The sequence below is a fragment of the Panthera tigris genome, chromosome D3 (assembly GCF_018350195.1).
Source record: "Panthera tigris isolate Pti1 chromosome D3, P.tigris_Pti1_mat1.1, whole genome shotgun sequence".
Classification (NCBI taxonomy): domain Eukaryota; kingdom Metazoa; phylum Chordata; class Mammalia; order Carnivora; family Felidae; genus Panthera; species Panthera tigris.
Genome location: NC_056671.1, coordinates 178,808 through 203,535, shown reverse-complemented (window position 1 = coordinate 203,535; position 24,728 = coordinate 178,808). Strand labels below are relative to the sequence as shown.

The 24,728-nt window shown below is 42.6% G+C and overlaps 1 protein-coding gene and 1 pseudogene across 9 annotated transcripts; one reads left to right on the top strand and one right to left on the bottom strand.

The window, feature by feature from the left end:
• Positions 1-342: 342 nt before the first annotated feature.
• On the top strand, positions 343-24,147 carry ZNF140 (zinc finger protein 140). Of its 9 annotated transcripts, none has more exons than XR_006209768.1 (7): positions 759-954; positions 1,144-1,194; positions 1,694-3,017; positions 4,319-4,417; positions 17,424-18,813; positions 20,664-20,757; positions 23,750-24,147. XR_006209768.1 is itself a non-coding variant. In XM_042961645.1 (6 exons), exons 4-6 carry the CDS (start codon positions 2,810-2,812, stop codon positions 18,581-18,583), a joined length of 1,467 nt encoding a protein of 488 aa, XP_042817579.1. In that variant the 5' UTR covers positions 343-554; positions 841-954; positions 1,144-1,194; positions 1,694-2,809; the 3' UTR covers positions 18,584-19,329. The 9 variants fall into 9 exon arrangements, 6 of the variants coding, with proteins under 6 accessions (XP_042817579.1, XP_042817582.1, XP_042817581.1 ...); XR_006209769.1 differs by lacking the exon at positions 23,750-24,147 and adding an exon at positions 21,360-21,394; XR_006209770.1 differs by lacking the exon at positions 23,750-24,147 and adding an exon at positions 21,356-21,374.
• LOC122232849 lies at positions 6,358-6,467 on the bottom strand (annotated as a pseudogene).
• Positions 24,148-24,728: the final 581 nt, after the last annotated feature.

The window sequence follows — 24,728 nt, the reverse complement described above, 5'->3', positions numbered from 1 at the left end:
CGGCGTAGGGAGGAAAGGAGCCCCTAGGTCGTTCTGGCAGTTCAGCTACTCCAGCTCCTCTCTCCGAAGGGCGTCGGGGCGGGTCAGAACCTGGGAGGAGGAGCCGGGCCACCCCGGGGCTGCGTTCTCCTGTCACGTCCGATGGATGCAGCGTCCGGGCTCGGCCGACGGGAGCCAACGTTGTCCTGGCGCGAGAGTCTCTTAGAATCTCAGCCCTTCACGCGGGAATTCCGTTCACCACAGCCGCCGACGCTGGTGGTTTGCCGCGGAAGTTCGGGGCCCGCAGTCTGTTTGGGTTTCGTAGCTGGTCTGAGGGTGGAGTCTTGGTGTCAGGCTCGGGACGTGGGGCATTATGGGAGTCGTAGTTGAGGCCAACGGGATTTGGGAGTGGTCTCGGGGCATTCTGGGAGTTGTAGTGTGTGGGCCACAGTGTAGTCCTAGGAAGTGTCGTCGTCCCAGGCCCCCTGGCTCTGGCGCTGCGTACGCAGGTGCCTGGCATCCTGGCAGCAGTAGTGCGTGAGGGGAGCGCCTCAGCCCTCGCGGGGGAGGCCGCGGTAGGTCTTCGGCAGTGTAGTCTTCCGAGGCCCGCGGGCTCTGGCGCTGTGTGCGCAGGCGCGGGGCGTTCGGGCATTGGTGGTGGGTGATGGGAGCACCTCTGCCCCGGCCTCGCGGCCGCGGTGGGTCCTGGGAAGTGTAGTCGTCCGCGGCCCGGCCTGGTCGGGGGCTCTGGTGCCTGAGGCTGTGGCGGGCAGAGTCCCTCCCCGGACGCGGATCCGAAAGTCCGGCTCGCTTGGGCCCAAGACACTTAAAGCAGCCCCCTCTGTCCGAGATCCCCTCCAGGTGGCCCGGGCCGAAGACCATCTGCAGCTCGAGAACGCCTCGTCCCCCGCTCCCGGCTAAAGGCGCAGAGGAAACGCGCCGTCCTGTGACCCCGTTACAGGAGGCGGTGCCGGGGTGCGGGTCAGGTCGAGGCTCCCCGGATCCCACACCGTGGCTGGGAGGGACTCTCTTTGGCGGCCCCGGTCCTCTGGGTGACGAGGAAGGGTGGGTGGGTGGTTGTGCCGCGGTGGGAGCCCGCAGCCGGTGGGGCCTGGTCGCTCCGGGACGGCCCGCGCGCTCAGGGCCGCCTTTTCTCGCTGCCAGCTGTGCCGTTTCCCCCTGCGCTCCTCGGTCCCGCCGCGAGCCATGTCTCAGGTGAGCTGCTTCCTTTTTTCTTTCCCAGGGCATCTGTGTGCTTCAGGACTGGGGGACAGAGGCTGGCTTTCTCCGGAAGCGCCCTGCTCTGGTCCTCTCCTTCGGGCACCTGGACCTGAGGGGACGTGGGAAGGTTGACGGAAGCTGTCCGGTTGTGGGCGGGTTTCGGACCTGGGGGAAGGTCGGGAGCCGGCGGGGGAGGGGGCGGGTGTGTTAGGTCACCTCTTCCTCCTTTTCCCAGTGTTAGAATGAGGAGTGCTTTACTCTGTCCCTCGCTCCAGCTACCCCTTTCTCAGTCGTACATATTAAAGTTTGTTTATTTTTGAGAGAGGGAGAGAGGAAATCCCAAGCAGGCTCCTCGTTGTCAGCGCAGTCAGAAGTGGGGCTCCATCCCAGGAACCGTGAGATCATGACCTGAACCCAAATCGAGAGTCAGATCCTTAACCGGCTGAGCCACCCGACTGCCCCAGTCATATTCTAATGAAGCATGTACTTTCAGCACCTGTGTCAGTGGTCTCAAAGTGGAATTCCTGGACCAGCAGTATCCGCATCACGTGAGAATTTACTAGAAGCATATAGTCATGAGCTCCCTTCCCATACCTTCTGAACCAGAAACTCTGGGCGTGCAGTTCAACAGTCACTCCCAAGTGACTCTGATGCGCGACCCATCCTGGGTGTGGGGGGTTCAGCTGGGGCAAACAAAATCTCTGGCAGTTGTTTCACAGAGGTGGGGGTAAGAAGGCCAGCTGTTTGATTTAGTTCCTGTTTTTAGTTCTACTTCTCTGCCCTACATACATTGTCTCATGCCTGTCTCCAAATCCAGATGCTCTCCCAAATTTGCTGGGGAGTCCAGTTTCCATCTGTGCTGCAGATTCCGTTGTTGAGAAAATAGCTTCCTTTACTAGTCAGTAACCTTTATCGCTTAAACCTTTTTTTTTTAACTGTAAGATACAACTGCCATGCATCTGGAGCTCTTACTAGTTTGACCCCTTTTAAAATTTCTGCTCATGCTTAATGGTTCTGTGGGTTACTGAAGCAGTGCAAAAGCAGGCCGTGAAGTGGGGGCACATTATTACTCCTAACCCTGAGGGGAAAGCTTTTGGTTCCATTCTGGGATGGGGGACATGTCTTCCTTGGGTAGTCTTTCTTACTGCGTATCCTTGTTCTGTGACACTGGTTGCATCGCCGGTAAGTTTCATAGCCCTTTTTTCAGGAATGGCGGTAACCGTGTTGCCCTTGAGTGCATGCCCCTTTTTAAAGGTACTGCTGCTGTCTGCTGTAGCCAGTTGTTACCATGAAGATATTCTTGCTGGATCTCATTAAAATAGGCTGCTATTAAGGAAAATATACACTGCCTACTGAATACAAAGGGACTGTCTTTGTTATTCATTAAGTGTTCTAAGAGTCTAAGAACTTGAACAACAAAAGGCAGAAATCCATGTTGTTCGTGTGTATAATCCTTTATCTTTCACAAAATTGTGAATTATGTCAGGACAAATTTTATTTATTTTTTTCCTTTTCTCCAATTATGCAATAAAACAAAACAGCTAGGCTCTTACTAATTAGAATTCTGAAAACCCCCATTGCTACTCTGTGCATACACTGTCTACTCTCCATGGTGAGACTCATTTCACTCCTAATCAGGGCCTTTGGGAGCATGGGTGCTGGTTGTGCAGATATCTGTATATCATTTCAGGGGTCAGTGACATTCAGAGATGTGGCCATAGACTTCTCCCAGGAGGAGTGGGAATGGCTTCAGCCTACTCAAAGAGATTTGTACAGACATGTGATGTTGGAGAACTACAGCCACCTGGTTTCACTGGGTAAGTGTATTCCTTCTTATCTCCTCTAAGTCAGAATTTAAACTTGGGGACGGCTGTTGTAAATCTTGGTTTTCTGACTTAATATTCCCAAGGGAGGTATGTTAGTTTTCTTTTTGTTTGTTTTTTACATTCATTCATTCATTCATTCATTCATTCATTATTTTAGGGAGAGAGAGGGAGAGGGAGTGTGTGAGTGGGGAGGGGCAGAGGGAGAAGGAGGGAGAGAATCTTAAACAGGCTTCACGTTCAGCAAGGAGCCTAATGTGGAGCTTGATCCCACAAGGCTGGGATCTTGACCTGAGCTGAAATCAAGAGTTGGGCGCTCAACTGACTGAGCCACCAGATGGCCCTCTTTTTTAACTTTTTAAGATGGATTATAAGCACTGAATCCTTAGCGTTCATGTTTACATCTGGTAGATATTTCTTTTTCGAAAAATTTTATTTATTTATTTTTAACATTTATTTATTTTGAGAGAGAGTAAGTGAGCGGGGGAAGGGCAGAGAGAGAGGGAGAGAGAATCCCATGCAATCCATGCTGTTAGTGCAGAGCCTGACACAGACACTTAACTGACTGAGCCGCCTAGGTGCCCCTAAAGATTTTATTTTATTTTTATTTTTTATTTATTTTTAATTCTTTTTTAATGTTTGTTTATTTTTGAGACAGAGAGAGACAGAGCATGAACAGGGGAGGGTCAGAGAGAGGGAGACACAGAATCTGAAACAGGCTCCAGGCTCTGAGCTGTCAGCACAGAGCCCGACGCAGGGCTCGAACTCACGGACCATGAGATCATGACCTGAGCTGAAGTCAGCCGCTCAACCGACTGAACCACCCAGGTGCCCCTAAAGATTTTATTTTTAAGTAATTTCTACATGCAGTGTGGGGCTCAAACTCACAACCCTAAGATCAAGAGTTCCATGCCCTACCAACTGAGCCAGCCAGGTGCTTCTACATCTGGTATTTCTTTAAAAAATTTTTTAAAAAATATTTATTTATTTTTGAGAGAGAGAGAGGGAGTGCGTGTGAGCATGAACAGGCAAGGGGCAGAGAGAGAGAGAGAGAGAGAGAGAGAGAGAGAGAGAGAGAGACAGACAAAGAGAGACAATCTGAAGCAGGTTCCAGGCTCCGAGCTGCCAGCACAGAGCCTGACGCTGGGCTCGAACCCATGAACTGTGAGATCATGACCTGAGCTGAAGTCGGATGCTTAACCGACTGAGCCACCCAGGCACCCTTGGCATTTTTTTAATGGCTCCTCTTCTAGGGACTGAAGGACTGATTTTGAATTTATTTCCTTTTCTGCAAGCAGGTCTTAACATTTCTAAGCCATATGTGGTTTCCTTATTGGAGCAAGGCAAAGAGCCCTGGTTGGAGAAAAGAGGTGTGAGAAGAGATCTGTTTTCAGGTGAGTAAGTTAATAACAACCCAACTAATCAATGAGAATGCAATACTTTTTTGTATGTTGGTTGGAAAGTTTTCCCTTAAAGATAGCAGAGGTATGGAGACTATGAAGTCTTGCCCACACAGCTCCATAAGGAACCACGTTCACACCCACTTACCAGTCTGCCTTTAGTTCTCATCTTATGCTTTCCCCGCTTTCTTACAAATAGATGTGTGCTTTCTTTCCATAGTTAGCTCTGTCTGGGCTCTGGATTTCAATTCTTTTTGAAGTCTCCCCCCTGTCTTTCTTGAAATTGACCTCTGTTTCTGTTGCCTAAGTTAAAAGGTATATATTTTTTCTGTGTACTACTGTTCCAGTTAGCCACCTTGGAAAGACTGATTCATTGCTTTTTGGTTACCTGATGGCTTTATTCGTTCACTCACACATTCCTTTAATGTTTATTTAAAAGGCTTTCTCTTAGGTGCTACAGAGAGTAGAAAATACAAAAAAGTATAATAACCACCAAAGAAGTTATAGTCTAGTGAGATATAATAGGTCTGTAAATAATTTCATTAGATGTCCTCAAATTGTCAGTTCAGCAGTAAGGAAAAACGAATTCCTGTTTGTTTAGGCCTAGATGATTTGGATAGGGATAGTAGTAATAGAAGCAGAAAAGACAGGAAAGAGATCAGTTTTGGAGAGTAGGTGCTGAATTAGTAAGGAGATGTGCTTGGTGTGAGTAGAGGATGGTATTTCCAAGTGGAGAGATGCATAGGCTGTTGGAATAGATCATGGAAAACAGTTCAAGTTGGAGATGTAGATGTGGGAATTTTAACACTCAGAAGCAAAAATTGAAGCCCTGAGATTGAGCAGTGCCTGAAAACCTTCACCTTCAGTTGACAGGAGAATGGCTGGTGAAGCTCTTTAAAAACAAATGGCCGTGCCCTGCCCTGGAAGAGTCTATGGAGGGTAGACTAGAAGATCTGTGGAGCCTAAATTCTTTATTCATGCAGGGTTCTGTAAGTTCTTCCGTTGATTCTGAAACGAACCTCTCCTGGAGGTACACTGACCTTCCACTGAGATAACCGGAGACTGCCTCCGTGTGCCGGAAGCAGCAGCTTGGAAGGACTGGTGAGGGAGCAGGAGCAGGTGTCAGGAACACTGAGCTCCCTCTGTCGGGAGAGCGGTGGTTAATTGCACGTGCTGCAGACTTCCAGGAGGGTGTGGAAGGTACTGATGTGGGCTGAAGTCATGAGTGGAGCAAATGCGGGGAGAGTTCTTCATTTAAGTGTGAGCTGAAGAACAGTGTCCTCTTGTACATGTAAAAATAATAAAACCAATAAAACTGTGTACAGGGGAAGGGAGGGAAGAATTGCCGCTAGTCCCGCTACTTCCTCCCTCCCTCGCTTCCACCCATCTCTGTGCCCGGTGTGGGGCTTGAACTCATGACGTCAAGGATCGAGAGTCTAATGCTCTCCCGAGGGACGAAGTGCCCCTCCGCTACCTTAATACAGCTTGTCCAGTTTTTGTGTGTTCATTCTAGTACCTCTGTCTCCCCTTTTTTTTTTTTTTCAAACAGAGTAGGATTTATTGGTGGCACAAAGGTGGGGGGCAGGGCTTGCCATGTGTCCAGGGGGCCACGATTAGGGATGTATTTGACCCCACAGTTATTTGGGATGAACTGTTTTTTCAGTCATCATATCTTCAAATTCATGCGCATTAGAGTTAGTGGAGCCCCACCTCTTGGAGATGTGGCTCTTCCGGCAGCAGGGAACTTGCACTTGGCCCTGTGTAGGGTGCCAATCACATGCTCCTTATTCTGCAGCTTGGTATGGATGGACATGATTTGGCCTGTGCGGACCCTGGCCATGGTGCCCTGGGGCTTTCCAAAGGTCCCCCCACGTGCCTGTCTGGAGCCCAGATTGGGGATAGCATGAGGTCAGACATGAAGGTCCACTGGAAAGGACTGCCTCCTCTAAGGCAACTCATAGAAGCAACAGGCTGCATATACGACCGAGGAGGCTGCACACCAGGCCCCGTGGGGAGACAGCACGGTTGGCTTAATTGCATGCAGTCCAGTACATTTTTGAAAGGTGAAATATCACACAGAAATAATGCATAAAACATAAATCTGCAGCTTAACCAATTACTAAGACACCCATGTAACCACCACTCGGGTCAGTAAATAGAACACTGCCAGGTCCCTAAGAACTTTCTGAGTGCTCACTCCTGCCCCCACTCAAAGGCAGCCTTCTCTTTAATGGGAGTAACTTACTTTGTTTTCTTTATAGCTTTGTCATCTGTTTGTGTCTGTAATCACTATAGTTTAGGTTTGTATGTTTGTGAACTTTACATAGAGGGGTTCATAATGTATATGTTGTGATTTGCTTCTGAAAAGTACTTTTAAGATTTATGCATTTTGCATATTACCCTAGAGGTCGTTTCATTGTACAGCTAAGCCTTCCCCCATTTATTCTATTATTGAGGCCTTCTTGGGTTGTTTGCGTTTTAGGGCTGTCGCAGGCAGTGTTACTATTGTCCCTGTACCCTGGCACGGGTTTCCTGGGGTGATATTTAGGGCTGGAATCGCTAGGTCAGAGGACAGTGACCCCCCTTCACATTATTAGATAATGCCAAAATGTTTTCCAAGTGCTTTTACTGACTTACGTTCTCACAAACACCGTACGTGGGGTCCTCTTGTTGCCCAAACTCACCAATGCCCAAAAGTTAGGCACCATAATATTCAACTCTCAGAAGAGTGTGCAGTGGTAGCTTGTGGCTTAAGCTTGCATTTCTGTGTCCTCCTCGTTAGGATAGTGGTGAGTGTCCCCGCCTGTCATAAACTTGCATTTCTCTGATTACTAATGTGGTTGAGCACCATTCTGTGTGTTTATGGGATATTTAGATACCGTCATTTGTGAAGTGCCTCTTGAAGGTTTTTGCTCATGTATTGGATGACTTACCTTTTTCTTACCGATTTGTAGACGTTACATATCTCAGATTCAGATTCTTTGCTAATTATTGTCACTCACTGCAAATACCTTCTCTCACATGTGGCCTACTTTCCCCCTTAATAACTTTTTTTGATGAATGGAAATTCTTAATTTTAGTGTGGTCAGATTTACCAATCTTTCCCTTTATGGTTGGACTGTTTAAGAAACTGTTTCTTACCATGAGGTCATAATGAAGACATCTTCCTGTATTTTCTCTTAAAAAGCCTGGTCTTTATGCCATTCACATTTAGGTCCATAGCCTATTTTAGGTCCATAGCCTATTTTGAGCTTATTCTTGTGCATCATGTGAGTTACTCGTCAGTTTTGATCCCTTCTGTGAGCAGATCCAGTTCTCATAGCACTGATGTGTCTGTCCTTTCCTTTTGTTGTCTTCAGTTTGTCATAACTTAAATACCATTTTTTGTGTATGTTTTTGGGTTCTCTGTTCTTTAGTGAATCTCTCTTTTTCTATCCTTGCATACATCTATTCAGTCTTAGTCATGGATTTAATAATGGATAACATTTTACTGTATTTGCCTTACGGCACCCTTTTTTTGCTGAATAATTTAAAAGTAAATTACAGGGGTGCCTGGGTGCTCAGTCAGTTAAGCATCTGACTCTTGATTTCGGCTCAGGTCATGACCTCATGGTTTGTGGGTTTGAGCCCTGCATCGGGCTGTGTGCTGTCAGCATGGAGCCTGCTTAGGATTCTCTCTCTGCCCCTTTCCTGCTTATGCTGTCTCTCTCTCTCAAAAGAAATTAAATTAAAAAAATTTTTTTTTAATAATTAAAAAAGTAAATTATAGACATCTCAACATTTCACTCTACAGTAGTACTTCACTATCGATGAATAAATGGGACATTTCCTACATGAGCAGAATGTCATTTTTCATACCAAAATAACAGTTTTGCCTAGTATTTTTTAAATTATTTATTCATATAAGTTTTTAAATTTTTGGGGGGGAGAACGTGAGTGAGCGAGCACACACTGCGGGGCAGGGACAGAGAGAGGGAGAGCGGGTGAGTTGCCAGCAGGCTCCAGCCTCCACACTGAGCCCGATGCAGAGCTCGATCCCATGACTGTGAGATCATGACCTGAGCCAAAATCAAGAGTCAGTTGCTTAACTGACTGAGCCAATCCAGGTGCCCCTAGTATTTTTTTTAAGTGCACTGTCCATACATAAATGCGTCACAAGTGCGTGCTGGTTGTCCTGCCCTGCAGGATAATGAAACGTTTCTGTTTCTCTGTATGTCCTGTAACTTTCATTGTAATGTATTCATTTTGATATTTTAAGACTTTGGGCCTTGTTTAAGTCACATTGAGATGTTAATTTTATTTAAGCAAGTTTGCAGCCATCAGTTCTAACCTCTCTCCTATGTATGTGGCTCCGGGACAGCCCTGTCTTTAAAGGCTTTGTGGGTCTGTTGTACTTGTCTTGCATATGCACCTCCTACTGGCCTTTCCGAACTTGCGCGGTTTGTTCACCTTTGTTTCCGTTTTCACAGTTTCTGGTATGTGATGGAGGGTCAGATCCATGCACGTGCAACTCAGGGATGAGCCCAGGATTTCTTTTTTTTTTTTTAATTTTTTTTAATGTTTATTTATTTTTGAGACAGAGACAGAGCATGAGCAGGGAGGGGGCAGAGAGAGAGGGAGACACAGGATGTGAAGCAGGCTCCAGGCTCTGAGCTGTCAGCACAGAGCCCGACGCGGGGCTTGAACTCACGGACTGTGAGATCATGACCTGAGCCGAAGTCGGACGCTTAACTGACTGAGCCACCCAGGCGCCCTGAGCCCAGGATTTCATACACAACTTTACAGGAGCACTTTCCTGAGCTACCTCTCCTACATGTTTTGGCTCCCAGGCCCCCCTCTTTCAAGTCTTCTGGGTAGAAAGGCAGACCTTTAGTTTCCCCTCTGCTCTGTATTTCCTGCAACTGTGTCTGCCTCTGTAGCTGAGTAACAAGGAGACAGGGAGAAAAAGAATAAAAGTGGGTGGGATCCCTGTGCTCTTGGGAACATGGATTTTTCTGCCGAGAGAGAAAACTCCTTTTGTAGAGTTTTAAGAGCCTGTATGGCCACCACTGCTGCTAGATGCCTTGGGGTTAGGCAGGAATGGGAAATGAACAGACAAAAGATAAGATTTCTGACTAGTATAGACCCTCTTTCCCATTCCTCAGACCAGAAATAGAGGCTTCTCTGGGAGCTCTTTCTCCTCATACCTACTGCCCAGTCCCTGGTTTCATGCTGCCTTTGGCTTTAAGCGTGAAGAATTTGGAGGGGAGAAAAAACCTAAGAAACTCACCACCAGTTCACTGTTACTTTAAGGTCTGATTTCCTTCTCTAATCACCTTGCTACCCTTTACTTTTTAGGGCTCTTAGATGTGCATTCTGTGCACAGCGTTTACCTACATGCAGTAGGAGAGACAGGTCAGAGTGCACGAACTCCATCTTTACACGACTGGAACCATTCATCTTGTGTTTTGTAAGTGGAAAAAAAAAGCAAAGTTATAGCATGTAGAAAGAGGATACTAATAAAATGAGAATAGGAAGTTCAGTCTAGATTGAACAGGAGTATAAAGTAAAGTAAAAGGAGGAAAGTGGTGGGAATTAAGGATGGTTAGGGAAAACATCGGTCAGATCGTGCAGGTGCTTTACAAGCCATGTTAATGAACCTAGAGCTCCTCCCTGTTAGGGAGTCATTAAAAGATTTTAGGCAGGCGAGCGTTTTATCTTAGCTAACGTTTGGAAAACAGGTTTGTCGGAAGCAAGACTAGGAAACAGCTCTCATCTAGGAGGTGTTGCCTTGACCTCAGCCAGATGTAATCACATGAAGTATGGAGGGGTCCAGGGAATGAGCGGAGGAACGCAGGTTGGTAGCAAAGTAAGGAAGTGGACTCAAAGGGACCTGGAGATTGAGTAGATAAAAGACCCGAAGAAGCCTGAGGAAACGTAGTTGACGGCACTCTCCATGGCGTTACTCGGGGGAAAAAAAAGTGAAGGGGAAGGAAAGACTGTCAATTTGTGACTGAGTTTTGGGGCTTTGTGGGATACTTGAATATATCAGTTCAGTAGGTAACTGGGTATCATTCTGGAGCTTAAAGAGATCACAGTGCTTCTCAAATTTCAGTCATTTCGAGAGTTTTAAAGCACATATTTCAGACCCTACTCTGGAAAAATCTAAGTCATTACATTTGGTGTAGAACCCAAGAATTTGCATTTTTTATTTTTTTAATTTATTTTGAGAGAGGGAGCACGTGAGAGAGCGTGAGTGGGGGAGAGGCAGAGAGAATCCTAAGCAGGCTCCACGCGGACAGTGACACAGGGCTCAATCTCAACGAACCATGAGATCATGACCTGAGCTGAAATCAAGAGTCAGATGCTTAACTAACTGAGCCATGCAGGCGCCCCAAGAATTTGCATTTTTTTAAGTTTATTTATTTTGAGAGAGAGAGAGAGACAGTGCGAGTAGGGGAGGGGTAGAGAGAGAGGGAGAGAGAGAATCCAAGCAGGCTCTGTGCTGCCAGTGCAGAGCCTGATGTGGGGCTCAAACTCACGAAACCGTGAGATCCTGACCTTAACTGAAACCAGGAGTCCTACGCTTAACTGGCTTAACCGAGGTGCCCCCCAAATTTGTATTTTTAACAAGCCCCCAGATGCTGATACTGAGCTAAAGTACATATATGGGAGTTATTTTCACAGCTTCGTAAAATTTTGAATCTTCCGTGTAAACTCCCTGCATTCCCCGTATGTTGTTGAACTTATTCTTAAGCAGCTTTACCTAGTTTCTTTTTTTACAAGTTATATTGCTTTTCGGCAGGAGTGCTAGTGAATTTGTATATTTATATCCCTCAGTCTTTATTGTAGCAATAAAAATACCCTAAACCTTTCTTTGCTATAAATACTGTAATGCTTTTTTTTTAATTAATAAACTTCTTAAAAAGTAGTTTCAGGTTCACGTCAAAATTAAGTGGAAGGTACCAAGAGTTCCTATATACCCCACCCCACCACAACTTCTCACACTGTGGACATCCCATACCACAATCTCATATCACAATAGTACATTTGTTACAACTGATGAACCTAGATTGACACATCATCACACAAAGTCCATAGTTCACATTAGAGTTCATTCGTGGTGGTGTGTGTATTCTGAGGGTTTTTTTTTTTTTTTAATTTTTTTTTTTTTTTAACGTTTATTTATTTTTGAGACAGAGAGAGACAGAGCATGAACAGCGGAGGAGCAGAGAGAGAGGGAGACACAGAATCTGAAACAGGCTCCAGGCTCTGAGCTGTCAGCACAGAGCCCGATGCGGGGCTCGAACTCACGGACCGTGAGATCATGACCTGAGCCGAAGTCGGACGCTTAACCGACCAAGCCACCCAGGCGCCCCTGTATTCTGAGGGTTTTGACAAATGTATAATGAATGACATGTGTCCACCATTTTAGTAGCATACAGAATACTTTTACTTTCCTAAAAATCCTTCACAATCTGCGTGTTCCTCTCCCCCCACCCCGTCCCGCAACCCCTGGCAAACACTGATCTTTTTATTATCTCCATGGTTTTGCCTTTTCCAGTGTGTCATATAGTTGGAATCATACAGTAGTTAGCGTTTTCACATTGGCTTCTTTCACTCAACATTGTGCATGTAAAGTTCCTTTATACCTTTTCATGGGTCAACAGTTTGTGTCTTTTTAGTGCCGGATAACATTCTATTGTCTGGATGAAGTACAGTTTACTTTTGCATTCTCCTACTGAAGGATATCTTGGTGGCTTCCAAGTTTTGGCAATTTTAAAGAAAACTGCTATAAACATTCATATGCAGGCTTTTGTGTGAATATAACTTTTGAATTAATTCGGGGAGATACCAAAGAGTGCAATGGTTGAATCATGTGGTGAGAGTATGTTTGGTTAAGAAACTGCCAAACTGTTTTCCAAAGTGGTTCTACCATTTTGCATCCCTACCAGCAATGAATGATAGTTCCCGTTGCTTCACATCTTTGCTAGCATTTGATGTTAGTGGATTGGATTTTGGCCATTCTAATAAGTGTGTACTGGTATCTCATTTTAATTTAGAATTCTCTCATAACATGATGTCGAATATCTTCCCATATTCTTACTTGCCACCTGTGTATCTTCTTTGGTGCAGTGTCTATTTGGGTCTTTTGTCCAATTTAAAATTGTATTGTTCATTTTCTCATTGAGTTTTAAGAGTTCTTTGTATATTTTGGATGCTAGGTCTAAACAGATATGTCTTTTGCACATATTTTATCCCAGTTTGCAGCTTGTCTTCCCATTCTCTTGACGCTGGTTTTTACAGAGCATAAGTTTTTTATTTTAATGAAGTCCATCCAGCTTATCAATTACTTTCATAGATCATGCTTTTGGTTGTTGTATCTAAAAAGCCATTGCCATATCTAAGGTCATCTAGGTTTCCCCGTGTTATCTTCTAGGAGTTTTATAGTTTTGTGTATTACATTTAGGTCTATGACCATTTTGAGTTAATTTTGGTCAAGAGTGTAAGGTCTGTGTCTTAATTCATTTTAATGCATATGGATGCATAGTTGTTCCAGGACCCATTGTTGAAAAGATGTCTTTGCTCCTTTGTCAAAGATCAGTTGACTATAATTATTCTGGTCTATTTCTGAGTTCTCTACTCTGTTCCATTGATCTACTTGTCTTTCTCTAGAACCAAACTGTCTTCATTACTATAAGTTTAGAGTAAGTCTTCAGGTTAGGTAGTATCAGTCCTCCGACTTTGTTCTTTCCCTTAAATACTCTGTTAGGTATTCTAGGTCTTTTGCTTCTCAACATAAACTTTAGAATAAGTTTGTTGAGATCTATAAATTGCTTTCTGGGATTTCATTGAGTCTGTAGATCAGGTTGGTAAGTGTTGTAGACCCTAAGTCTAAAGTTCTCTCTTGTCTAGCAAAAGAGCGGGGTACAGGATTAAAGCGAGAGATGGCTAATGTCTGGGAATAGACAAGAGCACCGAATAAGGGTCTTTGCCCCGTTTTTATTGGGATCAGAAGGGTAACATGGCGACGGATGTGCACAAAGTGACGATGAATCTGTGAACATTAACTCATGGATGTGGCGGAAAGGGGGTCTTGAAGATATTTGGGGTTAGGTGTTTGGGTTAATACAAAACGAAATCCTGGCGCCGGGCGGTGGGGCGGAAGGTTGTTTACAGTGGACATGGGGCACCACCTCTGTTTATCTCAGCCTAGGGGATGAGACAGGTAGGGCGAGTAATTTCAGGGTTGACAAGGCACCTTTTCTTTTGTTAACCATCTCCGCTCAGGGCAACTTTGCCTGCAGCACAGAGTACCATCTACAGCCCAATTTACCTATTTATCTAACTTGGTCCTTCCCTCCTTTCTGCTATAGTACTAAATTGGGGGGCACTTCTGCCCTGAATGCCTAATCTTGTTTATTTCACATACCTCTGTTCTATATTGGTACCTTTGCACCTCCCTATTCTGGGAGCTTTTCCCCTCCCTCTCTATTCTGGGGGCTCTGCACCCCCTCGCTGTTCTCGGGTGCCCTTGCCCCTCCCTCTCTATTCTGGGGTGCCTTTGCACCTCCCTGTTCTGGGGTCCTGATCTTATTACCCAAACTCGGGTGTGAGCATCTTATGGCTTTGTCCTTCTTTATGCCTTTGTAACCCATTGGTGTAAGCCTGGGGGATTCCTAAGCTTATTTCCCACAGGTAAGAATTGACATCTTGACCATATTGAGGCTTCTTATGAATGTGGAATATTTCTGTCTCTCCTGTTACTTCTTATATCTTTCATCAGAGTTTTGTAGTTTTCCTCATACAAATCTGGTACATGTTCTATTGGGTTTATACCTAAGTATTTCATTTTTTTGGTATGCTAATACAAATAGTAATGTCTCAGTTTCATACTGCATTTGTTCATTGCTGGTATATGGGAAAGACTGACTTTTGTACATTGACTTTGTATACTGCAACCTTGTTATAATTACTTATTCCAGGTTTTTGGTAAGTTTTCTCAGAATCTCTGCATAGATAATACTGATATCAGCCAAAAAAAAGTTTTATTTCTTCCTTGCCAATCTGTATACCTTTTATTTACTTTTCATGTCTTTTTTTTTTTTAATGTTTATTTTTGAGAGAGAGAGAGAGAGAGACAGCACGAGCAGGGGAGGAGCAGAGAGAGAGGGAGACACAGAATCTGAAACAGGCTCCACGCTCTGAGCTGTCAGCACAGAGCTCAACGCGGGGCTCGAACTCACAAACAATGAGATCATGACCTGAGCCGAAGTCGGACGCTCAACCGACTGAGCCACCCAGGTTCCCCTCGTTTTTTTTTTTTAATGTTTATTTTAGAGAGAGAGAGAGACCAACAGAGCATGAGCCAGGGAGGGGCAGAGAGAGAGGGAGACACAGGATTGGAAGCAGGCTCCAGGCTCTGAGCTGTCAGTACAGGGCCTGACGCGGGGCTTGAACTCATGAACCACGAGATCGTGACCTGAGCTGAAGTCAGATGCCTGACTGACCCACCCAGGCACCCCCTTTTCATGTCTTTTTATATTAACTAAGAATTCCATCATGGCATTGAAAAGCAGTGCTGAGAAGGGACATCCTTCCTGTGTTCACATTTAGCAGGAAAGCTTCAGATTTTTCACCATTAAGTCTGACGTTACCTGTAGATTTTTTGGTGTTCTTTATAGCTTGAGGAAATTCCACTCTATTCCTAATTTGTTGAGCTTTTTTTTTTTTTTTTTTTTTTTTTTTTTTTTTTTTTTTTTTTTTTTTTTTTTTTATGAGTGGGTGTTGGATCTTGCAAGGCATGTCTACTGATGGTATGTCTCCTCAGTTTTTGTCTCAGAAAATCTTTATTTCTCCTTCACCTTTGAAGTATAATTTTGTAGGGTACACAATTCTAGGTTGGTGGATTTTTTTCTGTCAACATTGTAGTACATGAAGTACTTCCTCAATGATCTTAAGTAACGTGATAGAGGATTTTTTTTTCATGAGAAGAGAGTCAATGCATCTAAAATTTTTTGCTTTGAGCATATTAGGTGCTGATTTATCATAGGAACCCTTTGTTACATTAAGAATGAATCTTTGTATCCCTTTAGGCTTTTAATAAGTGTGAGTGCTTTGTTATAGCAGATCCATTTGGGAATTACCAAAAAGTGTGTGGGCATAGTAGGCGATTGAAGAAGGGGAGGTGATGTTGAGTGAAGGAAGAGGGGGGTGAAGAATATATAATTAGCGTTCTATTTATGTCTTGTACCTAATTTTCTTGGTTGTGCTTTTGACTCTCATTGGTCTGGGAAACCATATGGCAGATAATATACTAACTCTGTGCAGTTAACATCAATGGCTTTTTCTAATATCATGAAATATCTAGGTTCACCTGACTTATAATATATTTCAGTTCCCAACTAATTTCTTGAATGAAGCCTTTGTTTATCTGTTGCAGTGATTTTTATATGTTGTTTCTGATCTTTTATACAATTTTTACTCTAAATATAATGAACTTACTCCTTTCTTACATCATTAATTGTTTTCTTCTGTGTCCTCTTTATCTCCCTATTTAATTTCTCAGCTCATGAAAAGAATTATTCAGTTTATATCCCCAGGGGTCTTACTGAGGTGCTCAGTAGATATGAGATTGGTTTATAGAGGAGTCAGGAAAGTAATGTAAGATTTTCCCTTTATTGGGGCGCCTGGGTGGCTTCGTTGATTAAGCATCCGACTTCAGCTCAGGACATGATCTCGCAGGTTCAAGCCCCCTGTCGGACCCTGTGCTGACAGCTCGGAGCCTGAAGCCTGTTTCGGATTCTCTGTCTCCCTCTCTCTTTGTCCCACGCTGCTTATGCTCTCTCTCTGTCTCTCAAAAATAAATAAGCATTAAAAAAAATATTTATGCTTTATTGAGATCATTTTCTTAACTGTTATTTCACTCTCTCCTGTATCCTAATCTTTCATTTTTACATGCCTACCCTGTAAATATAGATCTTGATCCTTTGTTCAGATATGTATTAAAGCAGTAGATCTATTTATATTTCCTAGAAGCTTATGGTCAGTGATAATAAAAGATAGCACCCCCTCAAACAAAATAAATGTCAAAGTGTGTTTTAGAGGAAAATGAAGTTTTTAATGTGTTTTTGGATGTAATTTTAAACTTCCAGAAAGCTTGCAAGAATAGTATAAAGAATAACCACAAGCTTGTTACTGAAATTTACCTACTGCTGACATTTTACCTTGTTTGTTCTATCCTTTGGTATATGCTTTTTTTTTTTTTTGAAACATCTGAGAATAAGTTGCATACATCATGGCCTTTTACTCCTACATATTTCCTAAGAATTAGGATATGAGTGAATATATTTTTTAAAAAGTCTTCATATTATTCATATTATAGTTTCTGTTTCCCCCCAAAATGATAAAGTTAGCCTGGAGAAAATCGGGGCCTGTGTTTGTCTATCAAAAGCATCTGATGGAAAGACACTGTTATACCAAAGTAGAGTGTCAGCTGTCAGTTTGGAAAGTAGAGTTAGAGTGAGAGTCATAGACCGTCATTGCCAGAGGTACCTTTTACTTACTTGGTCATTTAGAATAAGTTACTGTAAGGTGTTCCAGAGGCATTAAGTAAACAGAGTATGATGTCTTTGTGGGACGTGAGGAACATTTGTAGTTTATTAGCAGCATTATGAAATTGTCTTTCTCAAGTCATTTTGGCCTCAGATAAAGTTTAAGTGGAGGTGAGGACTAAAACCCATCCTTCCCAATTATTTATCTTCGTGTTCTGTTTTATCCTCCCTCTTCAGTTACTTCTACTTAGCTTTTCTTGTTATTTACCTACATCTCTCCTCTGATATGTTCTGAATTTCTGGACTTACTGTTCTGATTTCAGTCTCCACGAGAACTACAAAAACTGAAAGCTATGCACTACTGAGATGCCTTTTTTTTAAATCTCTCATTAAAAAAGTGAGGAGTGGCTTTATCTTACTCAACACAGAAAAAAAGAGAAACAACTGCTTTGTTTTTTCCTTTTCAGAACCAAATCGTGAGGTCAAAGAGTTTTCTCAAAAAAGTGTCATTTATGAAGATGACTCACCCCAGTGTTTGGTAGTGGGAAGAATTCTAAGCCATGGCCCTGAATATTCCAGTTTTAAAGGAGGCTGGAAATTCGAGGAAGATACTCAGATGCAAGGAAATCGGGGGTGTATCCGGCAAGGAACAGTGTCTCATCAGGGAGCCCTGTCTCAGCACACGAGTATCAATACCGTGGAGAGGCCCCATGGATGTCATGAATGTGGGAAGACTTTCAGTCGGCGCTTTTCCCTTGTGCTACATCAGAGAACTCATACTGGAGAGAAACCATACGTGTGTAAGGAATGTGGCAAAACCTTTAGCCAGATCTCAAACCTTGTGAAACATCAGATGATACATACTGGAAAGAAACCCCATGAGTGTAAGGACTGTAATAAAACATTCAGTTATCTCTCATTCCTCATTGAACACCAGAGAACACATACTGGGGAGAAACCCTATGAATGTACTGAATGTGGAAAGGCCTTTAGCCGTGCCTCAAACCTCACTCGACATCAGAGAATTCATATAGGAAGGAAACAGTATATATGTAGGAAATGTGGGAAAGCCTTTAGCAGTGGCTCAGAGCTCATTCGCCATCAGATTACGCATACCGGAGAGAAACCTTATGAATGCATTGAATGTGGGAAGGCATTTCGCCGTTCTTCACACCTTACTCGGCATCAGAGCATCCATACTACCAAAACCCCCTATGAATGTAATGAGTGTAGGAAAGCCTTCCGATGCCACTCATTCCTTATTAAACATCAGAGAATTCATGCTGGAGAGAAGCTCTATGAATGCGATGACTGCGGTAAAGTTTTCACGTGGCATGCATCCCTTATGCAACATATGAAAATTCATACTGGAGAAAAGCCCTATGCTTGTACCGAATGTGATAAAACCTTTAGCCGGAGCTTTTCCCTCATTCTACATCAGATAACTCACACTGGGGAGAAGCCCTATGTATGTAAGTTTTGCAATAAGTCCTTCAGCTGGAGCTCAAACCTTGCCAAACATCAGAGAACACACACTCTAGAGAACCCTTATGAATATGAGAATTCATTTAATTATCACTCGTTCCTTACTGAACACAAAGGAATTCACGCTATAGAGAAAACATAAGAATATGGATTAGGAAAAGCAAACAGTTAATGCCTTAACTTTGACTTCAAAGGATTCTTGGGAAGAAGCCTTATGTGAATATGTTCAATGTGAAGAAAAATGGGTCATACTTGATTCAACATCCTGGAGAAAAAATAACCTAGGAATATGTGGGAAAGCCATTAATAGCTTTGCATTCTTTTTGTAATATCAGAAGATGAAATCAGTCAATACTGAGAAGCCTTCATCTGGTGAGATTCCCTTACTCTACATTTGTAACTTCCTACCAGACAAGGATACGTGGCCAATAGATGTGAGAAAGCTTTTAATTAGAAATTGGCCCTAATTCTGCATCTGTCGGCTCAAACAGGGCAGAATGTGTGGGTAAGATTGCACTTTTTCTTGGACATCAGAAAATTCATAATGAAGCAAAGTCACGCAAACACAATGATTCAGGAGTGTTTTTTGTACCATGCAATATTTATTAGGTTTTAAAATACTCTTCTAAAGAGAAAACACAACACTATAAATGAACTGAATATAGGGTGACTTTCTGCATTATATCAAACTACAGAATTATACTGGGGGGAAAACTACCATTGTAATGAGTGTGGCAAAATCTTAAGAGTTCTGAGAAGTCATACTGGAGGGAATCTGTGGGAGGTTTTTTTTTTTCTTTTTTTTTTCTTCTTTTTTTGGGGGTGAGGTGATTTTTGCTTTAAAGCAGATTCAAAAAGCTATGAATAAATATTTTATTTTCTAGTTAATTAATCTAGTACTTGCAGAGTTTTTTTCCACACATTTGTGATTGTGAAAATGCAACTACCACAATATTGATATCACTAACAAAGAGTAGTGCACTTTTGTTGAAACATACATGATTACTGAAACATTTTTAATATATTATGGCTTTAACTGTGAGACAGAATTTAGATTTAAGGTTATGCTAACTCATGTTTATCCTTGAATATGACTAGACCTGTTTTAGTCTGAAATAAATGTAAATAAGGTGTGTCACAGGAAAATGCCAAGGTAGTTTTCCTCTTTTGTTCCATTTACAGTAGGGAACATTTCTTTTGTAAGCACGTATTTGTCAAAATAAATCAGATGATGTTTTCACTCTCCATGTACACCTTGCCCATTTTTTAATGTCCCAGTTAAAGGTGTATCTTTCAAGCATCTGTCTGCCTCCTTTTAAGGACTTACCTTGCATTTAGTATAGATAATATGGAACTTAGCACTTGAATAAGTGCCTTATTTAAGTCTGTTTTTTTCATGTATGGGTAAATCTTTCACAAAGTGAGAGGCTGGCATTTTTCTCTCCTACTCCTTGTGACATACATAGCTGCTGCCTAATAATTTTCTCCAAGCCTCAATCTCTACCAGAACAACTCCGTGGTACAAATCTTCCCTTTCCTTTGGTGTGCCTGGCATTATTTTCCTAGCACCATATGGGGGCCTTTGGTGAACAAAACTGTATTTATCATTTTAATTTTTTTTTAATGTTTTATTTTTGAGACAGAGCATGAGCGGGGGAGGGTTAGAGAGAGAGGGAGACAGAATCCGAAGCAGGCTCCAGGCTCTGAGCTGTCAGCACAGAGCCCGACGCAGGGCTCGAACTCACAGACAGTGAGATCGTGACCTGAGCCAAAGTCGGAAGCTCAACCGACTGAGCCACCCAGGCGCCCCAAATGTATTTATCATTTTAGAGGTTTGTAACATTTAGACGTGGCCACAGACTTGTCTCAGGAGGAAGGGGCTGATTGGACCCTGAGCAGAAGTTATGTGGGAACATAATGACTGAGAACTATGGGAACCTCATCCAAGGTTACTATTCCTGCAAATTTAGAACCTGAACTTAGGTATCTTTGCTTTCTCTTTAGGAAATAGGGAGTGGGCTTTAAATTGCCCACCTGGATTCCTTCTCCATGTTCTTGAGAGAATGAATTAAAATTGGTACAAGTGGGAAGTGGCTTGCTTATTTCCTTCTGCTTTTGCTTTTCTTGTAATAGCTTTTCTGCCTTTATATTAAGAGATTGGGTCTGGATCTAGGAGGAACCATAATATTTTGAAGTATCTATTTTTTCCCTCTTGTAAGCAGGACTCTGTTTCTAAATCAAATGTGACCTCCTTACTGGAGCAAGGGAAAGAATCAAAGAATGATGGAGAAAAAATGATAAGAGGCCTCTGATCAGGTAAGTGTGGGGCAATCAGGCAGGGAGCACCTTTGCAGGTAGTGGCCCAGCTTACCAAATTGCCTGAATCATTCTTTCAAAAATAACAATTTGCCCATAAAATTCCCTTCATGCAACATCATCCTGAACTATGTAACTCATCCTAAAGGTATTCTCATTAATTTGTGGTTGAGATAGTTCAGAAAATAAGAACTATGCCATTATTTTTAATTAAATTTAAATACGTAGTTTCTAGATTATACAATAAGAGATGTCAAGACACTACTAAGTAAGAAAGAAAGTGAATGGTTTGTGGGAATTCTGTTATACAGTATGTTTTATTTGTCATAGCAAGAAGGTGCTAGCAAGGTTCATAGTTGCTTTCTTTCTCAATTTTAGCACACAAATCTGTTACATCTTTCCATATTTAACATAATCACTTTTTGTAAGCTGTAGTGCTTTCCAATGGTAGCGGAAACCCAAAAAAGAAAGTTGCCTGTTTTTCAAGGAGAAATCCTGTAAAAATAGCCAGACACACTAAGATAAACAGCAAACAGTAGGAGAAAAACGCATGGATGATACTGCACTTTACTTATTTTTTGTAATGTTTCTTTTTGAGAGAGACAGAGCATGAGCGGGGGAGAGGCAGAGAGAGAGGGAGACACAGCATCTGAAGCAGGCTCCAGGCTTTGAGCTGTCTGCACAGGACCCGACGCGGGGCTCGAACCCACAAACTGTAAGATCGTGACCTGAGCTGAAGTCGGACGCTTAACCGACTGAGCCACCCAGACACCCCGATACTGCATTTTAGGTCACTTGTAGAACATAATATTATTTCAGTTCCTATTTGTATGCTTGAGACAGAAACAATGGTGACCTACAGTATGACCATCTCAATACACATGAGGGGGTAAACGTCCATCTTGAACACTTTTTTTGTTTTTTTGAGAGAGAGAGAGAGAGAGAGACAGGGAGAGAGAGGAATGAGCGAGGAAAGGGGAGAGGGAGAGAGAATCCTAAGCAGGCTCTGTGCCCAGTGCAGAGCTCAACACGGGGCTCAATGTGGGGCTCTATCCCATGGTCCTGGGATCATGACCGGAGCCAAAATCGGGAGTTGGGTGCTTAACTGACTGAGTCAACCAGGTGATGCCCAGCTAAAGCATTTTGATCTATGTAGTAGTTTGTATTTCAGACGGTTTTCTTAGGACTGCATATTCGAGATGTGTAAAGTTTAGTGAAACATGCTCAGGAATGCAACCGTTATTTGAACTGAGACAGACACAGTATTTTCATTATTCTGTTGTCATTTGTTCAGTTATCCATATAGTATAAAAGCATCATACTCCAAATGAATAGGTCTATCCTTTATAGAAGAGCATATTGGGTAGTCATTCACATCACACATGATATCTTCTGGAATATGACTCCTGTATAATTACTGTGGGAAATCTTCCTGAATTGACTTTACCTTCGGGATAATTATATTGTATACTGTCAAGCTAGGTCTACAGCTGAATGTAGACATGTACACATCTGGCAACTCCTAGATGCAGCTGTCATGCTGTTGTGAGTGTAGAATGTGTACCAGTTTTTACTGTTCTCTCTTCAAATGAATGGGATGTTACTATCAGGTTGGATTCAACTGCTACTTCTAATGTGTTCAACAAGTCTACTTTCAAATAGGATGAAGTATTGTGGCAACAACCAGATAAAGCAGATAAAATACAAATATATTTTTACTAGTTTTTTTTTTTTTTTTTTTAATGTTTATTTTTGAGAGCGAGAATGCGAGCCGGGGAAGGGCAGAGAGAGAGGGAGAGAATTCCAAGCAGGGTCCACACTGTCAACACAGAGCCCAATGCAGGGCTTGAACCCACAAACCGGGAGATCATGACCTGAGCCAAAGTCGGATGCTTAACCAACTGAGCCCAGGCGCCCCTTTAGTAATTTTTTGTTGTTGTTTTTTAAGTGTGTATTTATTTGAGAGTGTGAACAGAGTAGGGGCAGAAAGAGAGAGAGAATCCCAAGCAGGCTTTGTGCTCCCAACACGGAGCCCGATGTGGGGCTTGATCCCACCAAACATGAGATCATGACCTGTGCTGAAATTAAGAGTCAGGTGCTCAACCGACCGAGCCACCCAGGTGCCCCTCAAAAATCATATTTTTAAAGGCATATTTGAACTGTGGAAGCAATGATGACTAAATGGACCAAAATTCCAGAGGGAAAGCTCAAGTTTTTGTGGTCATTTGAAGGTGACGTGGCAGATTAGCAACTTGAGAATCTTCAAGTGCACACAGCTGGTTCCCTCTCCTGGGACATTTGCTGAATTTTAGGGCTGTGCAGAACCCTGGGTGGCTAGAATAAAAGCTGAAAGAGTGAAGTATCTGCAGTGTCTGTGGTATTTAGGAATGAAAAGCCCACTAGAGACGGGCGACTGCCCAAAATAAGTAGCCAGTCTTCTCCTCAAGCCATCTGTGAAAATTTGAAGCTGCATGAGGTAGGAGGTTAAGGAGACTAGGACCTACCAAGCCCTCAGATTTAAAAGCTTTAGGAGAGTCCTGCCTAAAATACAAAGGCTAAACAAGGCTAACATGAGGCTTATTAAAAATTCAGTGTAGCTCTGACCCAGCTCAAACTTCTGGGACTGAGGTGATTAGCACCTCAAACAGAGGAAAGGAGAAACTCTCTGGTAGAAGGTAATGTAACCTAGAGCCCCTGTGGTTCTTTGAAACATGATGTCTGGTACACAATTAAAAAAAAATTACTAGGCATGTGAAGGACAGGAACATATATAGATATACTTCATTTTAGTGTGCTTTGCAGATACTTTTTTTTTTTTTAAACAAATTGAAGGTTTGTGGCGACCCTGTGTTGAACAAGTCTATCTGTGCCATTTTTCCAACAGTATTTGCCCACTGTATGTCTTTGTGTCACATTTTGGTGATTCTCATAATATTTATTTTTCGTTAATATTATATTGAATTGCTGCAATCTCATGATAAAATTTTAACAGATGAGGAGTTGCTTCTTATCAATGAGCAAAGAAGGTGGTTCCTTGAGATGGGATCTAGTCTTGGTGAAGATGCCGTGAAGATTGTGGAAATGACAAAGGATTTAAATTATTACATAAACTTAGTTGACAAAGCAGTGGCAGGATTTGAGAGCACTGACTCTAATTTTGAAGGAAATTCTACTCTGGGTATAAAGCTATCAAACAGCATCGTGTGCTATAGAGAAATCATTCTTGAAAGGAAGAGTCAATTGATGGGTCAAACTTCTTTATCTTAAGAAATTGCCACAGCCACCCCAGCCTTCAGCAACGACCACCCTGATCAGTCAGCAGCCATCAACAGCAAGGCAAGATCCTCTACCAGCAAAAAGATTATGAGTCACTGAAGGCCCAAGTGGTGGTTGGCATTTTTTTTTTAGCAATAAAGTATTTTAAAAACTAAGGTGTGTGGTTTTTTTAAATAGAAATGAACAATATAGCACACTTTATAGACTGAAGAGTAAACATAACATATGCACTGGGAAACAAAAATCATTTGACTTCCTTTCTTGCGATATTGTGCTTTACTGTGGTGGTCTGGAACTGAATCCACAGTATCTCTGAGGTATGCCTGTAATCAATGAGACAAAACAGACGAGAGAAGCAGACATACAGGTGCCTAGATATTGGGGGTTTTAGACAAGGATTTTGATGTATGGGTAATATGTTAAAATACAGGAAAGAATGGAAGAAAAAAACCATTTCAACTAGTAAGAAGAATCTATAAGAAAGGCAAGTGGCTATTCTAGAATTGAAAACACCATATCTGAAATTAAGAATTGAATAGATGGACTAAACACAAATTGAACACATAACTAAAGATAGTAAACTGGGAGGTGAATCAATAACAAAAATACTGAAACAGAGATGGGGGAGGGGAGAGAAAGAGAGGAAAAATATGCCATGGTCTGAATGACGACTTTGACTCTTGTTGTTCTATTCA

Coding starts and splice junctions, on each gene's coding strand:
- ZNF140 (XM_042961645.1), top strand. CDS start 2,810: ATGGTGAGACTCATTTCACTCCTAATCAGGGCCTTTGGGAGCATGGGT. Junction 3,018..4,318: donor CAGCCACCTGGTTTCACTGG/GTAAGTGTATTC, acceptor CTTTTCTGCAAG/CAGGTCTTAACATTTCTAAG. Junction 4,418..17,423: donor GAGAAGAGATCTGTTTTCAG/GTGAGTAAGTTA, acceptor TTTCCTTTTCAG/AACCAAATCGTGAGGTCAAA.